Source organism: Camelina sativa, chromosome 19 (genome assembly GCF_030686135.1).
Source record: "Camelina sativa cultivar CO46 ecotype springtype chromosome 19, ASM3068613v1".
Lineage (NCBI taxonomy): Eukaryota > Viridiplantae > Streptophyta > Magnoliopsida > Brassicales > Brassicaceae > Camelina > Camelina sativa.
In genome coordinates, this window is record NC_141898.1 from 663,005 (window position 1) to 685,768 (window position 22,764).

Sequence of the window (22,764 nt, forward strand, 5' to 3'; positions counted from 1 at the left end):
GCTAATTATTAGTAACATATAAAGTTCGATATTGCCCACGACTTTGGTCAATTATTTGATACTATATTTTACATCGTTCGAATCATCATTATAAGTACTTTTCAAGTGACCAAACTAAAAACTTGAAGCTGCAAAAATGTCAAAAGACTCAAAAATCAAATATAATATTTCTGATTATACACAGATCTAATCTCTTTGATATTAAATGACATAATGAATAATAACGTAATTTTGGGAATATTCGTGCAACGATTTGTGTTTCATTAAATTATGTTTTCGGGTTCTTAAAGCAAAACGTAACAAGTGTCTGCGTACCATGTCTTCAGAGTGTCAAGAGGATTAAAGTAATCAACTTAAACTAATTAACTGACATATGTTTTTGCAATTAGTATCATTATTTTATTGTTGTTGACACCTAAGGGACAGCGTATTGATACCTCATTAGAAATAGAAATTATCAGTTCCATTTTCTTATATAAAATCATACTCCCATATGTATTTAAAATTTAATTTATAATTCGATAATCAGAAGTTGTGTTTTTTGGTGTCACGCAGTATGAGTTATGGACGCAACAGAAAGGGAAGCAATCAAGCATATTGAAACTTTATCTCAAACAAAAGGAAAACATAAACAAAGGTTTGACATTTCTTGATATACCGTATTACGGTATTCAAATGACAAAGACAGTTTAGTTAAACTCAAGAAGGGTCAAGAAGAATTGTAACCTGGTGTTGGATAATATCAAAAGGGATACAACTTAACGAAGTTGAAATCCATGTTTGCAAGAAAATAGTCAAAAAAATGTTAAAATATATCCCTAATATTGGGGTTATGTAATTTTAATATCTAAAAAAAACTGGTGTATGAGAAAACACGGGGAACAAAAATCTTTATGACCAAAAAAAACCTTGAAGAGCTGTTTGTTTTGTCGGGACGTGTGGTTGACTTTTGGATTAGGGTCAAGCTATTATTATATAGTTACTTTAGGCCCTTTACATAGTCGAAAATCCGATAACCACACGAACAATAATTTAAAATTGAAAGTGAATTCTTTTATGGGTTTGAAGTTTGAACTATAAAATTAAACATCTTCAAATGAGCAAATCTCGTGGTCAGATTAGTTTACCATCATGTCATTATCGATGTGATGAACTAATGATACTATTTAAACTGCCAGCTTTAGTCAATAAACTAAATTAGTCTAGCTAGCTGGTTATTTTCTAACTGTTAATGGTTATCGACAATATTTTATTTAATTCCAAAAAAAAAACAAAAGATCTAGGGTTTTGATAGGTTAAGGTGACTAATCATGGTGTCCACTGTTTGGGAGATGAGTAGATTAAATAAACCCTAATCAGGGTTAAGTTTAGTATTACTAATAGTTTGGAACAAAGTATAACGATCCACACATATTATCAATGGCTAGTACCCTATATATGGAGACAATAGGCTAAAAGTCCAGAATTCCCTTGATTTAGGGAGACCCATTACAAATTTACAAGAAATAGTTTTGACACAATATATTTGTTAAATATGAATATAACTAAATAAAAAGAGCTAAACGATACATTTTCTTCAAGATCAACATGAAAGACTTGACTCATGATTAGTTATATACTTATATGTCTTATGGTTTTTAATCTACTGAAATTTCTTATCATCAACAAAATTGTTACCCGTAATCATGTTCAACATAATATTTTTTTGGGGTCAACTTAAACACACACACAATAGACAACGAAAAAAGAAAAAAAATAACCAAGAAGCAAGTAATAGTTTTTTTGGTTTTCAAAATAGAAAGTCCTTGATCGATGTCAAAAACAAGACACATGTTGGACTTGGGTTATCCACAACTAAGTTTCTTTACTCATCACACTTTTTTTTTTTTTAAACAAAAAGAATAGTCTTTACCCATCACACTATAAAACTAATGTAGTACATAGATTGTAGAGATAGTGTGCCTAGGCGTGAGATTATTATCCGTTATCCGCGGATATCCGTATTTGTATTCGAATTCGCTCCAAAAAAAACGGATATCTAAACAAACGGATACGAATACGGATAGTGAAATATCATATAAAATGGATACGGATACGGATAGTGCTAAATTTCAAAACGGATAACGGATATCCGTTTTTCTCAAATACCTTGTATTATATTCGGATACGGATATGGATAATCCTAAAATTTAGGTTAATCAAATCATTTATTTTCGTTTGGTTGATGTGGTATTTATATACGAAAATCCGGTATTTTTATCCAAAATACATGGTATTTTATACAAATATGCGGTATTTTAGTCTAAAATACATATATATATATATGTATATATTTTAAAAAATTACGGATATCCACGGATATTCGCGAATAATCGAATTTTTAACAGATGTCCGAAATTTTTGGATACGAATACGGATAAAACGGATACGGATACAGATACGGATATCCCAAAAAAAACTGGATATTCGCTCCGTTTACAGGCCTAGTGTGCCATCCTTAATGTTAATAAAACTTGATTAACAAAATTAAGAATGGCCAAGAAAAAAAAGAATAAACAAGTGGAGCAGTATAAAATATGCATAAGACGACTTGAAGATTGGAGAAAGGGTGGTTGTTGAGAGGACACTAAAAAGATAAACGTGTTCCCAAACATCCTTTTGTCTTTGATGTTATGTGACAATGCGACCAACTTGCAACTTATTATATCACCTACATGACAATACATCAATTATTGGAATAATTTAGTTGCTTTCTCATTCCACGTATAATTTTTGTGAAATACAAAAAAAGGAGCTCATTTATTTTACTGTCATAAAGTATAGAACTATAGACCTAAGACCATTCTTTGATAGTATCTTGAAATTTTCATCGGTCTACATAAAACCATTTTTCATGAAACGTAAAATGGTACTCTGGAATCAAATCTAGGAAATAAAACTACTATGTGTTAACTGATTAGAATCAGTATATACTAGGTTCATTAGCTGTGTGGTTTTCCGAAATCGAAATTTAAAAGTCCTTTCGAGTCATATGAGTTAAATTTGTGTAGAATTCTTATATGTAACGATGTACGTGTAACGTGTGGAATCTCAACAACTGGATATGGACGTGTTGTGTATATATTAGTGACAATGATCATCTATGGGTCCAAACTGAAGAAAAGATCGATAACTTAGAATCCAAGCCCAAATCGTAGGCTCATTAAAGCTAAAGCATGAATAATTGATTTTTCACACCAACAAAAGCAAAAGCAAAAGCAAGAATGAAATAATCCAACGAGGCAAAAACACACAAACACATAAAGAGATCCAACAACCTAACATAAAAGAGTACCAGTGAAAAACTATAAACGAGCTTCACTTCGTGAACATATATAAATTGAACCGGATGTCACCGTTAACAATCGTACGTTTTCTCTTTAAGAGAAACAAATCCAGGCTTGTTACCACAACCTCGGAACCGCATCCCACATAGTCCCAACTGCTGCGAAAACAGCGACCGGAACAACAAACTGATGGGCAAAAGCAGAGACCGTTGATGCACTGTTCTTATTAGGTGAAGCAGGTGGTGGAGGAGGAGGCGGTTTCTCAACTAAAACAGCAAGTTTCATACCGCCGTAACACCCACCACCATTACCACTAATCAGATAATAATGCCTGGTCTCATTAAGATGAACTAAATCCCTTCCAGCACCACGAGTCCAATTAGCGATGGGATTATTGGAATTGCAGCTTATATAGTTCGTCTCGTTCACCTCTATAACGTTGAATTGGTTTCTCTCGTACACAAAATCTATGGAGACAAGAAAGAAACCACCAAAAGGAGACACCAATGAGAAACACTATATAAGTCAACAAGAGCAACAAAAAAAAAAAAAAAAAAAAAAAAAAAACAGAGAGCCTAATCCATATCAATCAAAAGGTCAAAACTGAAACTAATATGTTCAGACTTACTACTGAGTGATGTGAAAGACCCACTTTTTAATAAATGAAAACAGAGCCTATGATTGTATTGTATCCGACATGATCTGGACTACATAATTTTCGAACGTCATCATAGATAATGAAATTACGAATATGCCAACAGATCTAACACATATAATGAATCAGAGAGTGAGTTTGTGTGTGTGTGTGATCATGTCAAGAGAAAGAGAGAGTTAGAGAGCATAATACAGAGCCAATCGTCGAGGTAAAAGTGTTTGTCCTGAGCCCAGACGGTATAGTTGATATTGGGGTTCCAGAACTGGTTATCTCCAACAGTCCACCTCTTCGCCGCTACCTCAGTGACCGGCGCCGCCATCAGAAAAGCCAGAAACGCCGCCGCAACTAACAACGCAACTCTCGCCATGAGAATAGGATGAGTCTTTCTCTTTTGATGAGTGAGTGGGGGTTTTTTTAGAAGAGATTTGGATGGTTTTTATTTGGGTCTCTTTTAAAGTTTTAGTTAAGTAGTAGTATATTGAAACGTCGTGTCGTGTGACACAAATTTCTCCTTTTCCAGGAAAAGATCTCTCTAGATCCGTAAATTAATTCATCGACCCAGCAAAAACCTTCCAATGCTAATAAATTAAACCTCGAGGTTCACGAAAAGTACAAGTTAAGCCTTAAAGCGTTATGTATTTTTTGTCTTTTTTTTGGGTCATATTTTCTTACCTTTTTGGCTGAAATTTATTTCCTTTTCCTTTGGTCAATGCTAATAAATTGGTTGTAAATACTACTAGTAATTGTTAAATGTAAAGCCAAGATTTATTTCCTTCAAGTTCAAGGACATATTGATAACATATGTACAATGAATCTTATATGTATCCAATATTGATATTGTTTTCAAAAATAAAATAAAATGAAAATAACTCTTATACAATTATATTTTATTGTAAGATCTGTATATGATGATGATACTATTACTTTTCTTTTGTTTGTAGCCGTTGGGGAATTTAACAGTTTTGAGTGTGTGGGTCTTGTCTTAATGCTGGCTAGTAGCTTTTTCGTCTTCCCATCCGCAAACGTAGCGCGTCATAACCACCACCACCCACAAAACCAAACCGATGGAATTTTAAACTTAACCTCCATTCAAAATCATAACCGAAACGGCTATTGAAAAAATAATATAGGAGGATTTGGGAAAGTTCTACGATGTTCTTCTTCTATGAATGAGATTTATGCTCTTGTCCTTAAAGTAACGTCCACACAATATTTGTTGTTGTAATATCCACGTAGGAAAAGGGAAACTATCACACTATACCCATCAACGTGTCCAAACATCAGCTTCTAGTTCCTATTGTACCAATTAAAAAAAAAAAGCTGAAGAAACCAAAAAAAAAAAAAAGAACATCGGAACTGATAAGCGAAGAAGAAAAATGGCGGCAGCGGCCATGGCCGTTCATCTCCCGAAACCGAAACTTGTAGTATTGGATAAGAACATCAACTTTGTCGGTGGGTCATTGAATTTGGGTCGACCCATGTCCGTAAACCGAGAAATTAAAGCTCCGGTGATGGTTTCTGCTTCTTCTTCGACGAGCAAGACCGTCGTTACTGATGACGTAAACGGAGATCGAAGCAAACAGTTTTATATTAACTTCACTGGCTTTCCTTTTCCTCTTGGCCCTTTTCTTAACCGGCGCACCATCAGAACCGAGGTTAGCTTTATATTAACTCCATCTCTCTATTTCTCTAGGGTTCTTTAAATTGGTCGTCTTCTCCAATCAACAGACTCCACCAAGTCAATTATGCCCAAAAACACTGTTTCAATTTTGACAAAAACACAATTATTGAACCTTGTTGTTTTTGTTTGAAGGCGGTTAAAGGTTGCATATGGATGTTTGAACAAGAACAAGCTTTAGGGTTTAGCAGTGTGTCCACCAATATACGAATGACTGTCATAAAACTCAAATCTGGAGGTTTATGGGTTCATGCTCCTATTGCTCCCACCAAAGAGTGTATTCAGGTTCCACATCTTTTTCTTCTTCCCCACCAGATTGGATTTTGTCAGAATTGTTGAATTGACAAAGTATCATACTTTCATGTCATTTCTCTTCTTGCCTTGATATTTTAACACTTAATTAGTGGTTGATAAATAGAGAAAGCGTGTAGATAGATGATTGAACACTATTTGGTTGTCTTCGCTTTGTGGCAGCTTATTAAGGAGTTGGGAGCTCCGGTTGAGTACATTGTCCTGCCAACATTTGCTTATGAGCACAAGATTTTTGTTGGTCCGTTTTCTAGAAAGTTCCCTAAGGCTCAGATATGGGTGGCACCAAGACAATGGAGCTGGCCATTGAACTTACCTCTCGAGTTTTTCGGTATCTTTCGTGCTAATATCATCAAAGACGGGGACTTATCTACCCCATGGGCTGAGGAGATTGAGCAGAAAGTCCTAAGCTCCCCAGAAGTTGGTATGTATGTTCCTTTTAAGTATTTCAATCTGGTTTGGTTGAAAGATTCAGAAATCATATTTTTCTTATGGGGTTATATATATATATATATCCAGGAATTGGACCTTATGTCGAAGTAGCCTTCTACCATAAGCGGTCAAGAACCCTTTTAGTCACTGATGCTGTGATCTTCGTCCCACGGAGACCTCCCTCTAGTATCACCAATGAGTCCTTGTTGGCCTCGGCTAAGAATGGACTAGCTGTTAAGATACTTAGCAAAGGAAAAGACGTACCAAATGATCCAGTGGTTGATAACCCCAACACCCGCCAAAAAGGTTAGCACTTCTTAAAAACTCAAGTTTCCCCTGTTTTCAATCAACCAGAAGATCTCAGTGGCTTCTGTTTTTTTTTTAAACTTGCAGGATGGGAAAGAATGGTTCTGCAAATCCTATTTCTTGGTCCCTCGAATCTCTTGGAACCAAACGCAAGCTTCGCAAAAATGTCGCAGAAGCTGATCGTTTCTCCCATTGTAAAGACTTTGGTCTTTAGCAAAGTCCCTGAGAAGGTTCCTTATCTCTATCTGTTTAAATCTTTTTGGTCCAAACGTGGTTGTTTTGATTTGATCATCACAAATGATGCAGGTGAAAGATTGGATCGATGAGATAGCACGTGACTGGCGATTCAAAAGGATAATACCAGCTCATTTCGAAGCTCCAATAAACGCAGGAAGATCAGAGTTTCTAGCTGCGTTTGGGTTCCTAGACGATCTTCTAGGGGAAAGATATGTAACTCGTCCTTCGCTCTCTCTACTCTTCACTTCGCTAATGGGGAAAGCAGCGAGCTATTTTCCTCCAGACGATATGAGAACTCTCTCTTCTCTTGATCAGTTCTTAGTCTCTGTTGGGGCTGTGAAAAAGACAGTCTCTGGTAGAAAAGGAAGATGATTTCGATATAAAATAGAAAAAGGATTCATCTTCAATAGAAGCAATTTATATTAGTGATTCTTCTTACAAAACACTGCAAATGGAATCATTCATTAATCATATACCTTTTGCCTTTTTGTTCCACCAACTAAACATGCAAAATTACTCTGCTGATCTCTGTTTCTTAAGTAAAACGTTTCAAGAGTAGTCAATTAACAATAGGACATATATCCCTTAGCAGCTCCTGATTTATCCAAATTACCTCATTATAAAACCCTGCTAATGGAATCATTAATCATAACCTTTTGCCTTTCTTTTGTTTCACCAGCTGATTTTCTGAGAACAACATTGTCCAGAATCATCCTGCCAAGAACAAATTGAACCACATATCTTCTATCCCAAGTCATCTTCTTTGCCTAAACATGCAAAATGACCCTGTTTCTTGCGTTTGTAAGTCCTCCTTACCAATAAGTTTCTTTTTGTCTAACTTTTGATACTCTCTCACTTGCTTTTGGAGAATAATCATGGCTATGACTTTTGTTGCGTGTGTACTATGAAGTGAACAGTCATGGAACCATATCATAAGAACAAACTTATCACATAAGTATTAGAGGAACTGGTTCACTGCCTTCTGTTGAACGTGAGTGAGAACATAAATGCACATACAAAAAGGCTCATGATTATCTTCACTAAAATTCTTCAATAAAGAACTACTCACATAATGAACGATCACCATTTCACCAATGAACAAAAATAAGTCTTCCCATAATTCCTAGATCTCTCTCTTGCATAACAGACAACAAACAATCATCAGACAATCATTATCCTAATCTATTTACACTGATAAATCATCCTCAATTACTAAGAATCCCCATCATCAACAACTTTACCTACGAAAGAAATTTTTAAGGAGAGAGAGAGGACTTCCGATGATCTCCTTCACCTCTTTTAACTCAGAGGTCACAACTTCTAAACCAGTCTTGATCTCTTGTAGAGAAGAATCCACATGTCCTAACAGAGATTCAATGGACTCAACCCTTGACTCCAAGACTTCCAATTGCTTCATTCCTTCTTGAGCAATCACATAGCTGCTTGAGAAAAGAAGAGCAGCATACCAAATGAGTTGAAGCAACAACAGGAGAAAATTGTGCCACAAGAGGTGCTAGAACTTCAACACCATCTTCCTTTCCAAACCTCTTCCGCTGATAAAATCCAATCTCTCTTAGTGTCGACATTTCAATCACCATGAGCTTCACATGATACACAAGAGAAGCCAATGGTCCATACTTAGCCCCAAGCCATGGAAACTTTTTCCCCAAAAAGAGCAGAAACCTTTCCATGTTGTGATCCACGATGAGACTCTTCATGTCTTTGTCTGGAATAACTGGCTTGTCACCGTGGCCACTACTACCGCTGCTAGAGGAGAATTTGTCACAAGAGGTGCTAGAACTTTAACACCATCTTCCTTTCCAAACCTCTTCCGCTGAAAAGCTCTAATCTCCCTTAATGTCAAAATTATGGAATAGCCATCCTTGATTTAGAGCATCATTAACATGTATAATTTGTACACATTTTGTATTTAACTAATTTTTAATAGACAATGATTTCAAATACACACATATCTTAACAATATATATATATATCATATCTATATTCAGTGAAGCAATTTTAAACATTTATACTATGATATCTAAGTTAAAAAAAAAAAAAATATATATATATATATATATAAGTGAAAAACAAGAAATATGACAAATTTTTGCATTTTGGTGTTGTAAAAATAAATGTTTAACATTACGTATCTAAGTTTATTAATGAGACTGTTTTTTTGCCCAAATAAAAAAAAAATAATGATTTATAAAAAGATAATCAATTATTTATAGATTATTTTTTCCGAAGAGATTGGCTTTATAAATCTGATGATATCTTCAAAATCAAAACTATAAAGGAAAAAATGTTTAAAAAAATCCTCAAATTATTTTTATTTGGATGTTTAATAACTAATAGTTTTTGGTTGGAAGAAAAAAATCCAATATATAAATTGATGTCAAATAAAACCTCCACCCGTATATATACAATCGGTTTATTGATTAGTATGAATATGTTTCTGTAGCCTAGGGGTAAGGTGTTGGTATTGTGTCAAATCGAACCGGGATTCGAATCCCCACACTTGTGTCTTTTTTTTTTTTTTCTCTCTCTTTTGAGACCGCCGACGTAAGACAAGGAACGATCATCATCATCTGCTGTAATCGTAGCCAAATTCACAATCTGATCCTCTCTGAACCACCCTTGGCCATTGTAGGGAGTTCTGGATCTGAACTTGTCTCTGGGTGGATGAGAAAACCAAAGATTACCTAGTTGTGTGATCGATGAGTCACACGTTTAAGGTCTATACAAGGAAAGAGAATGACACGTGGTGACGGATGATCATTAACATAGGATGGGCTGAATCGGATGAAGACATGGTCTACAATCACAAAGCTCAAAACCTCTACGTCTACCGTAACGATGATGCTGTCAGTATCTGCTGGTCTTTCCGTGAAGATCATCCACAAAGAGTCTTTGAAGGCCAAGTATTCTAACCCAATTGGCTTCCATTATGGTGATTTCGTCCCTGCTAGGATGCGACAGAACCGGTTACAGTGGATAGAAGATGAGGATGCATATATACGAGAGACTGATGAGTGATGACGACGCCGGCTGGGTGAACATTCTTATACCAATCACATCAAAGAACTAGCTGAATAACTCAAATACTTAAACCAAGAGTGATAACCGGTTTAGTTATTGAACATTCTATACGTACCCAATGATCCAGTGGTTGATAACCCCAACACCCGCCAAAAAGGTTAGCACTACTTAAAAACTCAAATTTCCCCTGTTTTCAATCAACCAGAAGATCTCAGTGGCTTCTGTTTTGTTAAAAAAACTTGCAGGATGGGAAGAATGGTTCTGCAGATCCTATTTCTTGGTCCCTCGAATCTCTTGGAGTTGGAACCGAACGCAAGCTTCGTAAAGATGTCTCAGAAGCTGATCGTTTCTCCCATTGTAAAGACTTTGGTGTTTAGCAAAGTCCCTGAGAAGGTTCCTTAACTCTGCATCATCTATCTGTTTAAATCTTTTTTGGTCCAACGGGTTTGTTTTGATTCGATCATCACAAATGATTATTTTAGGAATTAAGAAACAGAGCTCTAGAGCAGAGTAGAGTCTATGTCTGTCTAAAGATAATCTAAATCTACCAATACCATGATTCTCTCCACAAGACTACAACTTTTTTTTGCAGCAACCTAGAGAATAGATCTGTTTAATACTGTAGAAAACAAGGTTCAACTCTCTCATTTTTGTATCTGTAAACAATCTATACTAAACACATTTAAGAACAATCTTATGTATTGATCCCAAACCGGCAAACCTGTATGGATGAAGAAAAAAACCATAATTTGGTGATTATTTAGGATTACATATCTGAGCGGATGAAATCAAAGAACAGGCATGAGACAAAAGAGATAAATAGAAGATATCAAGAGATTGTCGAGAGCGGTCAAAGAGTTTATATTCTGGGACAAAACGATACTATTTTACACAAAGAAAAAAAAAGAAATCCCCAAACTATACCCGCCGATATCTTTCACTTTTCATGAAAAAGTGACTACCTAGTACCTACTCACACATATATATCAATTTGCCAATTTCTTCGATTCCTAAACGTGACCACTCTTATTTTCAAGAAAAGCTCTGTTTTTTTTTTTCTGCAACTGTATCGAAGAAAAAGAAAGTGAAAGGAAGGAGAAGAGCTTTTTGAAAGCGACGTCGTCTTATTTATACACGTCGTACCTATTATATGTTGACCAAACGCAGCGTTTGGCTTATAATTTTTTTCAGTTGAATAATCGTATTTTTAATAGGACCAAAAAGTTCACTTTTTACCCTTTTAAAAACCTTTTTCCTTTTATATAATAATACTAGTGTTTTATAAATTACTCGAATTTCCGTTTTTTCAGATGCAGGAAGAAAAAAAATTGTTACAAATTTATTTTTTTACGTGTGTTAATGTATTTATTTTACAATAATACTAGCATTTGTGGCTATTTGTTTTTTTTTTGTTCGGTTATTTTAATTTTTTGGGTTATTTTAATATTTTTTCCTTTAGATAATTACAAAAAAAAAAAAAAAAAAAAAAATCATCTCATTTATGTAGTAGGGTTACATTAACGAGATCGAAACCTTGTTTGAGCAGCAATGGACCCGAGCAAAAAAAAAGCTAATCGTGGGAGACAAAGAGAAGAAGTTCCGGGGGTTGCAAACTGGTCGGAGTTATGTCCCGACTTGCTGAGATGTGTTTTCAAACGATTGAGTTTCACATCTCTTAATCGAGCTAAATCGGTTTGTTCTTCGTGGCACTCTACTTCGAGAGGCTGCGTCCCTAACCAAAATCAGATTCCATGGCTGATTCTCTTCCCTCCCAACGAGGAAGCCATCAACAACAACAGTAGTTGTGTGTTGTTCGTTCCGGAGGATGAAGACAAAGTTTACAGAAGTAGAGATCTTGGTGTTGAGTTTGCCAAGAGTCGTTGTCTGACGACTTGTGGTAGCTGGCTCTTGTTGTTGAATCCTCTTATGCATCTCTACATTCTCAATCCGTTAACAGGTGAGAGGATTGATCTACCCGATACTCAATCTTTTAGTTTAGGATGCTTACAATACGACCGAGCTTGGTTTCGGATAGATAACAAAACCAAAGATTACCTAGTTGTAATGTTGCGCTCTTGTGTGTTTACCAAGAAAGGAGATAACAAGTGGCACGACCTTCCTCTCTTCGAATATTATGAAGATTTTGTCTATAATCACAAGGATCAAAAGCTCTACCTTCACTATGCCAGTGATCTTGTCAATATTTGGGATTTATCAGGAGATAATTAATCTACGCAAAGATGGAGATGTGTCTCTTGACTATTTTTGCTTCAATCATTACGATTTCCCCTCTTTTCCTAATGAAGAAGATGATGAACTCTATTGGGGAAAGTTACGTGACTCCAGGACACGCATTGCAGTCACAGTGTCCGGAGATTTTTTGATGGTATCAAGTATAGTACAACACTGCAACACATGGTATTTTCGCATCTACAAGACAAACCAAGTGGGTGGCAAGTGGGTGAAAATAGATTCTTTGGGAGATGAAGCACTGATCTATGACATGGGCATCACCGTTATCGCAAATGGCATCCCAGGGATCAAAAGGAACTCTATCTATTTCAGTGGCATCGATCATGATAAAAAGGATCCACACCACATATTTGTCTATGATCTCACCACCCAAAAGATGGAACCTTTGCCACAATGCGTCTTCTCTTCCTTACCATTCTCTAATGCTCGTTGGTTCTTCCCATGATACTCTACTTGTATCGCCTCTGTTCCTTTTAATGTTTTATGCTTGATTTGCTTTTGAGTTGTTTTATTCGTTTGTTTTTTCTTTTTCTTTCAATGCTAAATCCTGATGATACATTATCATTTCATTTGTTGTTTGCGAGTTTAGTCAAACAATTCTCTGCAAACAGTGAACGATCTACTAAATCATCTCTACCAATGATTGGGAGCTAGATATTCTAGTTTAGTCTCACAATTGACAATCCTGCTATGTTAAAATTCTTAGACGAAACACAAAGGGTTCCAGATGCAGAGGAGCTCAGAAATATAGCTAAAACAGAGTCTTCTTGTGTCTTAAAGAGGATCTGAATCATTACTACACTATAATTTACTTTTGCAACAAGCTAGAGAAGAGCTTTTGATTTATACTTATCTAAAAAAAAATGGTTCAATACTCTTTTAATTTCGTATCTGTATTAGTAAACAATCTATACCAACCACATCAGGGACCAAACTTAAAAGGACCAGAAATCTGACTCTCTCTTGAGATTTTGCTACTCTCTTACATGACTGCACAGACGCATTTGTTCATCTTCGGGTCACCTTTAGGCTTCTTTTCTGTTTCAAACATCGTAACATCTCTCTGTCAGGTCGAGAACAAAATTTGATGCTAAAGTAGACGCTGCTGTCTCTTTGAGGAGCTAGAAAAAAACGAGAAGAATCTAAAGAATGTTTTACCTTTTTCAGTAACGGGAGGTTGGATGATAACGTGCATTGTGGTGACTGCGCCTACGAGATTAGAGACTGGACTTCGGTAATCTTTAACCGTCTTGTTGTTCTCCAATACCTTCCCTGCGCTTATCAACTTCACCTCTTTCACTGTTCTCGGCCCATTCTCTTTCTCTATCATGAGTATAACACAACATAACAAAATGACAAGTGGTATGTATGATCAGTAACAAAGCGTTGAACACAAGTTTGTGTGGATAACAGAACAAGTAATTTTCCCTAACGAAGCAATCACAAGAATAAGTACAGTTCTAGGCATGGTGAGTAACATTCTAAGAATCTGAAATTTGATAATGCATAAGATATCCTAGTGGGACATGATTCTCATAACGACCAAACCATTGTTCCAAGAAGATTCAAGCTTTTACAATCTCAAAACACAAAAGCCATAAGAGTAAGTAAGCATAAATATATAAAAACGAGAACTGACCTCTTGGCCATTCAGAGATAACAGTTTCCTTCAATGCCGAAACAGTTGTAGCATCAGGGAATGCTTTAGGACCGATATCAGAACCATCGGTTAAACGAAACTTGATCTCTAGTTGATTATATACTTCTGCCATCTATCCAAGAACCAACCAACCAAACCAACAAACAAGCCCACAAAAACTTTCCCTCAAACCACAAAACAAAATCTCAAAAGACGCTTGACAGTTTCTCTATGGACCAAATCCCAAACAGGACCTTGTTCGCTCTGTATCCTATCTGCAATGAGCCAAAAAGGAACAATCTTTTCTTCAATAAGTGTGAAGATGAAACAGGGTTTAAATAGATGGATGATCTTGTAATAAACAGAATCTGATAATAAATGAATCGCATGCAAAAAAGCAATTAAGCAGAGGATTCTGAAAGGATACAGAGATAATAGATTAGCATTTTGAAAAGATTGAAGAAAATTTAAATTAGAAGAAAGGGATCTAAAAGAATGAACAAAACAGAGGAAATCTCCCAAAAAAAGGAGTAAACTTTAAAACCCCCAGATTTGATGATAGGAAGCCGGAAAAAGAAAAAGCCTTTAATTAGGTCAGGTGGTTAGGTCATAGGTGTAGGTGTGTGTGTGTGTGTAATCTAGAGAATCAAAAACCTTACTTGGGGGCTCTGTGACTGATCTGAGAGCCGATGAATCAAGAACACGCATCAGAGAGAAGAAGAAATAGAAGAGATCAACAACAAGAGATGATGTCGTGAGTGTTGTGGTTGATGAGAAGAATCAATGGCGGTCAAAGCTTCCATTTTTATCTGAGATTCTTCCCATCTATGCGCCTATCAAATTGCCCATCTCTCTCTCTTCTCTTCTCTTCTCTCAAAGCATATTGTATATGAAACCAAGACGATTCTTCTATTTGTTTTTTTGTCAAAGTCACGTGGAAAGAACGCATTACTATTTTACTCAATCGATCAAATCCAATTTTAATTATTTTCTTTGTTAACAATTTCTTGAATACACTTTTTTTTTTTTATTTTACAACAATTTTTAATTACTTGCATGTGTAAGCTTTTTGCTTCTTGTGAAGAAACTGTTGGGACATATCATAGCAATTACACTAAACAAAAATTACCTTTCTAAGCTTTCTTCATCACATCATTTTTAACATCTGCCCTAAAAATAAGAAAGCAGTGTTTTTTTTATTTATCCATCCATCAACAGTGTTTTTATTATTTAATCATCAAATTTGCTAATAATTGGTAAGTTATCTTTATTTGTTTCATTTTTATTATAAAAAAAAAATCAAGTCAACCTTATGTGATTACCAATTTCTACTTGTAATATTCTTACACATGATATTAAATTATTATCTAAAAAATATGTGGTTTCTAGTATTTACCTCAATATTTGAATTTAAGTGCACCATAATTTTTTTTCTTATGAATAATGAATTTGTGAATATGTCATAAATTCATAATTTTAGTTAGATATCTTATCTCAACAATGAGATCAAATAGAGAGAGATAAGGAGGACAAGGAGATAAGTAAATTGAATCTGCCAAAAAAAAACTTCTGCATCAAGAAAAATCTCATGATTGATCCAATAGGGACCTTAACAAAGCAATAATGTCCATATAAAATCCCTAAAACCTAATGAAATCAAAATAGTAAAAACAAAAAATTTGGAATTTGACTGTTAAAAATTGAACCAAAAAAATAATAAATAAAAAAGAGTACAAGTGGATCTGCAACAGTGTGTTGTTTGGTCCTTGGACTGTTCTGATCATGACCAAAGTCTAATTTCTTCTGAGAAACCTTTCCTGTTCTTATAACAGATCCAAGATTGGAATCTTTACTTCAAAACCAAAAAGAATCTCAAAAAGGGTACCTTCTATTTTTACAGAAGAATGAATCTTTATATCTCTTTTTCTCTTCCTCCAGCTCCTCTGCAACTGGTTTCCACTGTCCAGCTAAAATTCGAGTAAATTTGCAGAACCCGCGAAATATCCACTCTGCTTCAAGACTATCTGAAAGCTTTCTATTTGCTATTCCAAGATATGACAATTCTTAATGAAATCATTGGAGTAGTTAACATGTTTTGTCCAGAAGGGTCTAAGATGCTCGAACCCTATCTCGAGCCACGGCTTTGATTGGCCATTGTAATGAATCACTGCAGCTTTCTTTGCATTTTCTAAGTTGGTCTTGCTTTGATAACCTAATCCAAGCATATGCCAAGACGAATCTATTGGCTGAACATGACCTTTAAATGCTATTAGTGCAGGAGGCAATGTCCCAAGTTTCCACATTGTTAGATTTGACTTCAGATTCTGCACATCAAAAATCAAAACCAGAAGCAAAATCAAGGATTTGCCAATCTTCGAATCTTTAAACTCAAAAATATTGCAGGCTTCTCTGATGTTTTTACCTCTTTAAGCCAAGAATGATAAGTTTCTCTGATATTTGTCTTCCTCCAAGTCCGTAGATCGAAGATATTCATTCCATAAGCCCAAGCACATTCTTCTGGATCCAAATGCTTTGCGATGAGCGGGTGAGAGAAATTGAAGTAGTTCCTAAGACGCTTTGACATAACCCATACGTCTTCTCCTCGACAAGTCTCAACAGCTCCATTAACCTTTCCGTTAAGGTCAATATCCCAGAGCGGAGATAGATCTTTCTGTATCACTATATCATCATCTAAGAACACTACCTTGTCTAAGTTCGGAAAAAGCTGTCAAAAAGGCAAACCAAACAAACATTTACCTTCATATTCTCAATCCCAAGACAGTAAGCCATGCAAAAGGCAAAAAAAATTGAAGTTAAAAGGACAATATTTTTTTACCTCTGGTAGATATATTCTAAGATGGTTGAGCAAAGATATGTATTTGGGACTTCTTGATTGCAACTTCGAAGCAAATGTTCGAGGAGTTGTTTCGCTGAGGTTGGCACCAGCGATATGATTCCCATGGTAATAATCTCTGATACTGTTATGGTTTTCGACAGCTTCGAGAACCGGAACATTCTCTCTTGTTAACCAGTCAAACTGATGAACACTTTTGACTTCAACAATCGCAGGAGCTACAGAATTAAGCGCAAACCAAGAATGCATACCCGCATAGGTTTTCTTGTCAGTGATAACATGGAAGACAATTTTCTCGGGTTTTGAAGATGATTGAACAGCGGATGAGACCACAACCGAGGCAGCCAAGATATTGTCTGTAGCTAGAACGAAATGGTGGTAAGCATTGTCTGAGAGAACAGGGAGAAGCTCCGGGGAAGGAAGCTGTCTACGGGCATGAGCATTGGAGGAATATTCATCGGTTAGTCTTAAAGAGAGACAGTGAATTCCTTTTGGGATTGAACTTGCAGCAAAGTGTTTGTTCATAAGTTCTGCAAATTTGGATTCCCTTAAATCCCTTTCAAACTTCTCTACCTGTTCAGAAAAGAGTAATAAAATCAAATACACATTTTTGGATAAATCCACAACTTAACATTGAATTGAAGGTTACAGACTGTACCATAGCTCGAAGCACGAGTGCAAATGTTTTGGCATCGTAGTGGTTGTTCTTCATATCCGAAACAAGTTGACTAAAAGAATCTGGAAGCTTTAAACCATCTGGAATTTCTTGAGTGCTTACTTCATTTAAAATTTTGTAAAAATCTCTAACTAGTCTCTGCTGTGACAGAACGTGAGAAAAGGAAAAGAAAACCCGACTTAACATAATGATACAGAAAAAATCTGAATTGTAAAACATCTGAAAAGAAGCAATCACTCACCTCTGAATCATCTACCCTACCAAGAAGACGTGGTCCTAACCGCCTCCCAAAACAATCTGAAGCAAAAAAGACAAGAATAGACAAAAAAGAAAAAACTTTCATGAGCTCATCACATGAACATAATTAGGAAGATATTCAACTAAGGATTTTGGGTGGCAAAGCTAAGCATATGAACTACAAGCGAAAAGGGAACAACTCTAAGATTCATCTCATCAGTATCAGGTTCTGATTTAGTAATACTAATACTGTATATGTAACTTTTACTTCACACACACAAACACAACAATGGAATTAATCAAACTTGATAGTCAAACAAAATGCCATTAATCTGAGCTCGAAGCTTCATACTATGATACAATTGAAGCTCAACTGATTCCAAGCAAGAAACTTTGTTGACATAACCAATTGGATCCAAACAATTTAACAAGATCCTACACGATGTATCGAGATCCGAACCATATTAACAAAACGGAATAAAGAAGAGGGAGGGGGGTAGGGGTTACCAAAGGAGGAGCACTTGTTGACACCTTCAAGGGTAACAACAGCGGTAAGGATGAAGACAAAAGGCAACAAGAAGGCGAGGATTAAGATAGTGTGGAAGAGAGTTCGGTAAGAGATGTGACGAGCTGCGACTTTGATCTTCATCAAATCAATAAACTCATTGCTGCTCGAAATCGTAATGCTTCTCATGCTAGGCGATATGTGAAGCTGCATCCTTGATCTTGCAGCCCCAGTGTCGTTATCAGATCAACCGAATCGTTTAAAACCCTAATAATTCCACCCAATCCCCAACTCAAAAACATCACCTCCCTACGACGCGTTTCCTCTCTTCTCCTCCGATCTCGATTACCGATCTAGCCTTCTGGGTAACTCCCAAATCCGATGATTTTAGACTCTGATTCGCTCTTCTTATTCGTTGTAGTCGTCTTCTCTCACACCGCATTAGGATTTTAACGACAGCCAGCAAAAATTCGGAATTTTTGAGATTCCCGCCGACTCTTTTAGCAAATTGAATACGAGAATCCAAATGGGTTTAGCTCGAATTCGTGTTACAAGAAGGTTTCGAAGACAAAAGCAATGAGCTTGTCAAATAAGAAGAAGACAAAATATAAGAGGAGGAAGAAGAAGAAGAAGAAGAAGAAAAATCAAGCCTTTTTTTTTTTCCTCTGCCAAAGTGATGTCGCCGGTGGATCTCAAAATATAAAAACTACTATTAAAAAACCAAAAGAGAAGAAAAAAAAAAAAAAAGAATCGTAATTAATTAAAGGATCTCAATTATAAATGAATCAAATTTTTTTTTGGATGTGATAAAACCGTGTTAAAGGATTTGGGTGTCTTCACCTTGAGTTTAGGGTTTTCTATATTATGCTAATTTTAGGTTTCTTCCGGCTTTCATGCTTAAGCAATAATTATTTATTATTCACATTTGAATTTTCAGAATTCTATTAAATAATAATAAAACTGGAACAAAAATTAAAAAAAATATATTGAAAATATATGTTAAAATATACTATTTTCTAAATATTATTCTTTAACAGCTGTGTTTTTATATAAATGGAAATAAGTGGACGCAAAAGGAGAAGCAAAAGGAAAAGTATACAATTAGGAAAATCTGATTTTTTTATTTCACCACGTCAATAATAATGATCCTGAATATAAATTAGAAATTTCCGTACGAATTTTAGTATATATATGAATTTTCTTTTATTTGATTTCATTTATATAAATGAACATTCGCCAAACTATTTGAAAAGTTTTCATTTTAATGCGAAGACCAACCGACACTATACCTGATAGTGATACGGTCAAAGACATAAGATTGAAGTTTGAAGAAACAATACCTCGATATGATCTTTCAGCTCAATTTTGCGATATCATACCAACATTATGTCGTGTATTGTTAAAATTTAACCGGTATCAAACCAGGAATTTATGAGTTTTCATAAGATTTGTTTATGATTGTATTAATTTGATCCCCAAGACTCTTGTTCCGATTTTAAAGTGAGTGACACATTCAAAACGTGGAAACTAAAGGGTTAGATTTGAAAGAAAATTTCATATTTCTTCGAGAAACAAAGCAAATGGATTAGAGAATTTGAACATGTGATGTGAAATGAGCAAAAAAAAAAAAAAATGCCGCTGTACAACTTTGAATACCCATTTGTGAAATTAAAGACTACTAAAACAAAGTCTCCTCTACGTACCAAACTACAAAAAAAACATCACACATAACAAGACACAATTGAGTTTCAACACCAAAACTTCATAAGAGAAAGAGACCCAGAGCTACGTCTCTTTAATACTCCAGCTCAAATTTTCCATTCCACAAGTAACCATATAGTAACATTCACATCGAATCCAAAGGTTCTCTCCATCATTTGATCTCGTGTTGTGACACTTCTTGCCTGAACTGACCTAAAGCCTTGCCCTTGAGCACACTCTGCACTTTACGTCTCAACGTCACTGACCCATTAATCTCAGCTTCCAACTTCCAGTACTGATTCGTCTCTGCATCTCTTGGTTTGACTTTTTGACTTGTTTCTTATTCTGTGAAATGTCTGATGACCACCAAGAGCTTGATAAGTCGAGAAAACCTTGTCACAGAGCCCACACCGATGCTCATCAATGTTCATCTGAAAACCTTTATTTCCTGAATCTGAATCTTCAAAGAAAGTTTCTTGACGAACAAGTTTCTGTTCGGTTTCTTCTCTGAGCATTTCAGCTCCTACCTGCTTCTGCTGACCCGATTCATCGTCTTCCCTGGCCTTCTTGTCTGCCAAGAAATCCGAAAGCTCCTTCGAACTTCCATCAGATTCTTCACCGTCTCCATCCACAGCTTCAGCAACAAGTTTTTGCTCATTCCTCGAAAACCCATATCCAGATACTCTCTGATTCGAATCCAAAGCTTTACCAAAGAGTTCCAAACCATTCAAGAACTTACCACCACTCATAGACAACAGAATCAGAGACTCAGCGACTTCTAATAACTCCCCATCATCATCCACAGAAACAGGAAACATTGTAAACGAAGAAGAAGAAGAAGAAACAGAGAATGGAGTACTCTTCTTCTTGTACCTGGAAACTCTCTTCGATCTCTTTCTCTTCTGAACAACACTGAAGCTACACAACAAACTTGTTCTCACAGATTCTTCAGAATGCGTCACTTGGCGATGATTCATCAGACATTTCTCGTAAAGAAACCCTTTCCCACACTCTGTGCATCGAATCAAACTCTTCTTATTCGTCCTTGGATGAACGAGTAGAGATTTCTGGGTTTTCTTAGGGTTCTCCCTCAATCCGTAGTAGCAAGAGAGCTCTTCGCACTGACTCATAGATTCTCTGAAGCCATTCTTCATCTTGCGGTTTCTCGAAACTCGAGAGTTTCTGAGCTTGTTAGGGACGAATTCGAAGATGGGCTTCTCGAATTCTTGATGATGGTCTTCCATTAAAACGAAGCTTGTTGGAAAGCAGAGATGCGGGCGAAGTGAATTACGCTCATTACCCAAGAAAGATGAGCGTAGAGAAACAGCTACAAAGGCCGTCACCTTTCCGGAGAAAACGCAAAAGAAATCGTTGAGAGACAGAGCAGTAACTGTTGGGGGGGGGGGGCAAAGAAAGATACGTAATGCTATGAAAAAATCGGATTAAAGAAAGCAAGAGAGCGAGAGGGAGCAAGAGAGAAAGTGGGGAAACAGAGGAGAATCAATAAGCAGAACTGACAAGTGTGTGTGGAGAGCGAGGGAAGGAACAAAGGGCTAGTTTCGTAACTTTGGCTTTTTAGTCTATAGAGAACTTTTCGTTTCAGCTAGAAAGTTTGACGTGTCTAGGCTTTGAGCTTTCAATTACCTTCATTACATATCATATGATTGAAAATTGAAATGATCAAGATCACTGCACAATTCTTTTCCCATAAAACACTAAAGAAAGAAATATCACTCACAATGCGGAAGAATGACTCAACTGAATCAATAGCTAATAAACATGCTCAGCTATTTTATTCAAAGAACATAACTAAAACAGTTGAAAGGTAAGCATAAAACAACCAAACCAAACACACCTCTCCTTGCAACTTGTAATTCATCAGCAGAAGCAACAGCAAAATGCGGCATATAGTATTAGTGGATTCAGGCCTCGACAGTTTCTACTTCAGTGGCAGCAGTAGCCTTTGCTTGCTTCTCCTTGTAGTTTCTGACGGCGGACTTGATCGCGTCCTCTGCAAGCATACTGCAATGTAGCTTGACCGGTGGCAACCTTAGATGCTTTGCGATTTCCCTGCGAATTTAAGATTTCCTAAACAAAATGACTCATCCATCCAAATGTTCAACTTACTTAACCAGTATCATATCACTAGACTTGAGATATTCCAAACATAGTCAAAACTTCTTTGAGCGACATGAACAGAAACATGCTTTGGCAGATTGTAAAAATAGGGCACTTACGCGTTCTTGATGGTCAAAACTTCCTCTATGGTTTTGCCCTTGATCCATTCAGAAGCTGAACAAACAAACCAAAAACATACAAATCAAAAATTGCCTACTTATCCCTGACTCTGATCATGAGCGACTAACGAATAGATCAAAATTAAAAACCCTATCTTGAAGACATACCAACGGAAGAAGAGGCGATAGCAGAGCCACAGCCAAAGGTCTTGAATCGAGTATCAATGATCTGACCGGAATCATCGACCTTAATCTGGAGGCTCATGAGGTCCCCGCAGGCAGGAGCTCCTACCAATCCTGTGCCAACGTCAGGGTCGTTCCTGTTGAAGGATCCGACGTTCCTAGGGTTTTCAAAGTGGTCGATCACATTCTCGTGGTACAAGCGACGCCCTAACCCTAGTGGAGACGCCCGTAGCCCTAGAAAAGCCTTTCTCGACGTTTGCCTTAGCATCATCATACCCTCTCTCTCCTTCTCCTTTGCCGGATTCTGTGACAGGATTCTCTGGTTCACAATATCGATTATGTTTAAATTGGCTTAGCTACTTTGTTTGGTTTAATAAGCTTTGGTCAATTTTTGGTTTACTCATGTATTTTGGTTTACCTGTATCTCGTTCTAACAATATTTTTTAAAAATAGGAAATTAATAATCATCTTTAGTTTATATCTTCCACAATATC

The 22,764-nt window shown here is 36.2% G+C and overlaps 5 protein-coding genes and 2 pseudogenes across 6 annotated transcripts; 2 read left to right on the top strand and 5 right to left on the bottom strand.

The window, feature by feature from the left end:
- Positions 1–3,173: 3,173 nt before the first annotated feature.
- On the bottom strand, positions 3,174–4,585 carry LOC104763756 (early nodulin-like protein 16). The gene is made up of 2 exons (XM_010487128.3): positions 4,174–4,585; positions 3,174–3,793 (listed from the first exon to the last, which is right to left on the bottom strand). Exons 1-2 carry the CDS (start codon positions 4,346–4,348, stop codon positions 3,444–3,446), a joined length of 525 nt encoding a protein of 174 aa, XP_010485430.1. The 5' UTR covers positions 4,349–4,585; the 3' UTR covers positions 3,174–3,443.
- Positions 4,586–5,080: 495 nt separating this feature from the next.
- Positions 5,081–7,429, top strand: LOC104763757 (uncharacterized). Its single transcript, XM_010487129.2, has 6 exons — positions 5,081–5,636; positions 5,795–5,944; positions 6,134–6,392; positions 6,488–6,706; positions 6,794–6,936; positions 7,013–7,429. The coding sequence occupies exons 1-6, from the start codon at positions 5,358–5,360 to the stop codon at positions 7,313–7,315; spliced, it is 1,353 nt and encodes a 450-aa protein (XP_010485431.1). The 5' UTR covers positions 5,081–5,357; the 3' UTR covers positions 7,316–7,429.
- A 4,094-nt stretch (positions 7,430–11,523) lies between these two features.
- Positions 11,524–12,846, top strand: LOC104767286 (F-box protein At2g05970 pseudogene; annotated as a pseudogene).
- Positions 12,847–13,063: 217 nt separating this feature from the next.
- LOC104763759 (membrane-anchored ubiquitin-fold protein 1) lies at positions 13,064–14,911 on the bottom strand. Its single transcript, XM_010487130.3, has 4 exons — positions 14,537–14,911; positions 13,878–14,152; positions 13,397–13,561; positions 13,064–13,276 (listed from the first exon to the last, which is right to left on the bottom strand). The coding sequence occupies exons 2-4, from the start codon at positions 14,008–14,010 to the stop codon at positions 13,221–13,223; spliced, it is 354 nt and encodes a 117-aa protein (XP_010485432.1). The 5' UTR covers positions 14,011–14,152; positions 14,537–14,911; the 3' UTR covers positions 13,064–13,220.
- A 519-nt stretch (positions 14,912–15,430) lies between these two features.
- LOC104763760 (putative galacturonosyltransferase 13) lies at positions 15,431–19,035 on the bottom strand. 2 transcript variants are annotated; one of them, XM_010487133.3, is made up of 6 exons: positions 18,152–19,035; positions 17,649–17,704; positions 17,390–17,545; positions 16,714–17,304; positions 16,300–16,602; positions 15,431–16,201 (listed from the first exon to the last, which is right to left on the bottom strand). In XM_010487133.3, exons 1-6 carry the CDS (start codon positions 18,360–18,362, stop codon positions 15,920–15,922), a joined length of 1,599 nt encoding a protein of 532 aa, XP_010485435.1. In that variant the 5' UTR covers positions 18,363–19,035; the 3' UTR covers positions 15,431–15,919. The 2 variants fall into 2 exon arrangements, with proteins under 2 accessions (XP_010485435.1, XP_010485434.1); XM_010487132.3 differs by having other exon boundaries at positions 17,390–17,548; positions 18,152–18,975.
- Positions 19,036–20,022: 987 nt separating this feature from the next.
- On the bottom strand, positions 20,023–21,165 carry LOC104767287 (uncharacterized; annotated as a pseudogene).
- Positions 21,166–21,540: 375 nt separating this feature from the next.
- On the bottom strand, positions 21,541–22,729 carry LOC104763761 (iron-sulfur cluster assembly protein 2-like). The gene is made up of 3 exons (XM_010487134.2): positions 22,256–22,729; positions 22,088–22,142; positions 21,541–21,920 (listed from the first exon to the last, which is right to left on the bottom strand). Exons 1-3 carry the CDS (start codon positions 22,542–22,544, stop codon positions 21,773–21,775), a joined length of 492 nt encoding a protein of 163 aa, XP_010485436.1. The 5' UTR covers positions 22,545–22,729; the 3' UTR covers positions 21,541–21,772.
- Positions 22,730–22,764: the final 35 nt, after the last annotated feature.

Coding starts and splice junctions, on each gene's coding strand:
- LOC104763756 (XM_010487128.3), bottom strand. CDS start 4,348: ATGGCGAGAGTTGCGTTGTTAGTTGCGGCGGCGTTTCTGGCTTTTCTG. Junction 3,794..4,173: donor TTACCTCGACGATTGGCTCT/GTATTATGCTCT, acceptor TTGTCTCCATAG/ATTTTGTGTACGAGAGAAAC.
- LOC104763757 (XM_010487129.2), top strand. CDS start 5,358: ATGGCGGCAGCGGCCATGGCCGTTCATCTCCCGAAACCGAAACTTGTA. Junction 5,637..5,794: donor GGCGCACCATCAGAACCGAG/GTTAGCTTTATA, acceptor TTTTGTTTGAAG/GCGGTTAAAGGTTGCATATG. Junction 6,707..6,793: donor CCCCAACACCCGCCAAAAAG/GTTAGCACTTCT, acceptor TTAAACTTGCAG/GATGGGAAAGAATGGTTCTG.
- LOC104763759 (XM_010487130.3), bottom strand. CDS start 14,010: ATGGCAGAAGTATATAATCAACTAGAGATCAAGTTTCGTTTAACCGAT. Junction 13,562..13,877: donor TATCTCTGAATGGCCAAGAG/GTCAGTTCTCGT, acceptor TACTCATGATAG/AGAAAGAGAATGGGCCGAGA. Junction 13,277..13,396: donor ACCTCCCGTTACTGAAAAAG/GTAAAACATTCT, acceptor TGTTTGAAACAG/AAAAGAAGCCTAAAGGTGAC.
- LOC104763760 (XM_010487132.3), bottom strand. CDS start 18,362: ATGCAGCTTCACATATCGCCTAGCATGAGAAGCATTACGATTTCGAGC. Junction 17,705..18,151: donor CAACAAGTGCTCCTCCTTTG/GTAACCCCTACC, acceptor TTTTTGCTTCAG/ATTGTTTTGGGAGGCGGTTA. Junction 17,549..17,648: donor GTAGGGTAGATGATTCAGAG/GTGAGTGATTGC, acceptor GTTCTGTCACAG/CAGAGACTAGTTAGAGATTT.
- LOC104763761 (XM_010487134.2), bottom strand. CDS start 22,544: ATGATGATGCTAAGGCAAACGTCGAGAAAGGCTTTTCTAGGGCTACGG. Junction 22,143..22,255: donor TATCGCCTCTTCTTCCGTTG/GTATGTCTTCAA, acceptor TTGTTTGTTCAG/CTTCTGAATGGATCAAGGGC. Junction 21,921..22,087: donor GTTTTGACCATCAAGAACGC/GTAAGTGCCCTA, acceptor TTAAATTCGCAG/GGAAATCGCAAAGCATCTAA.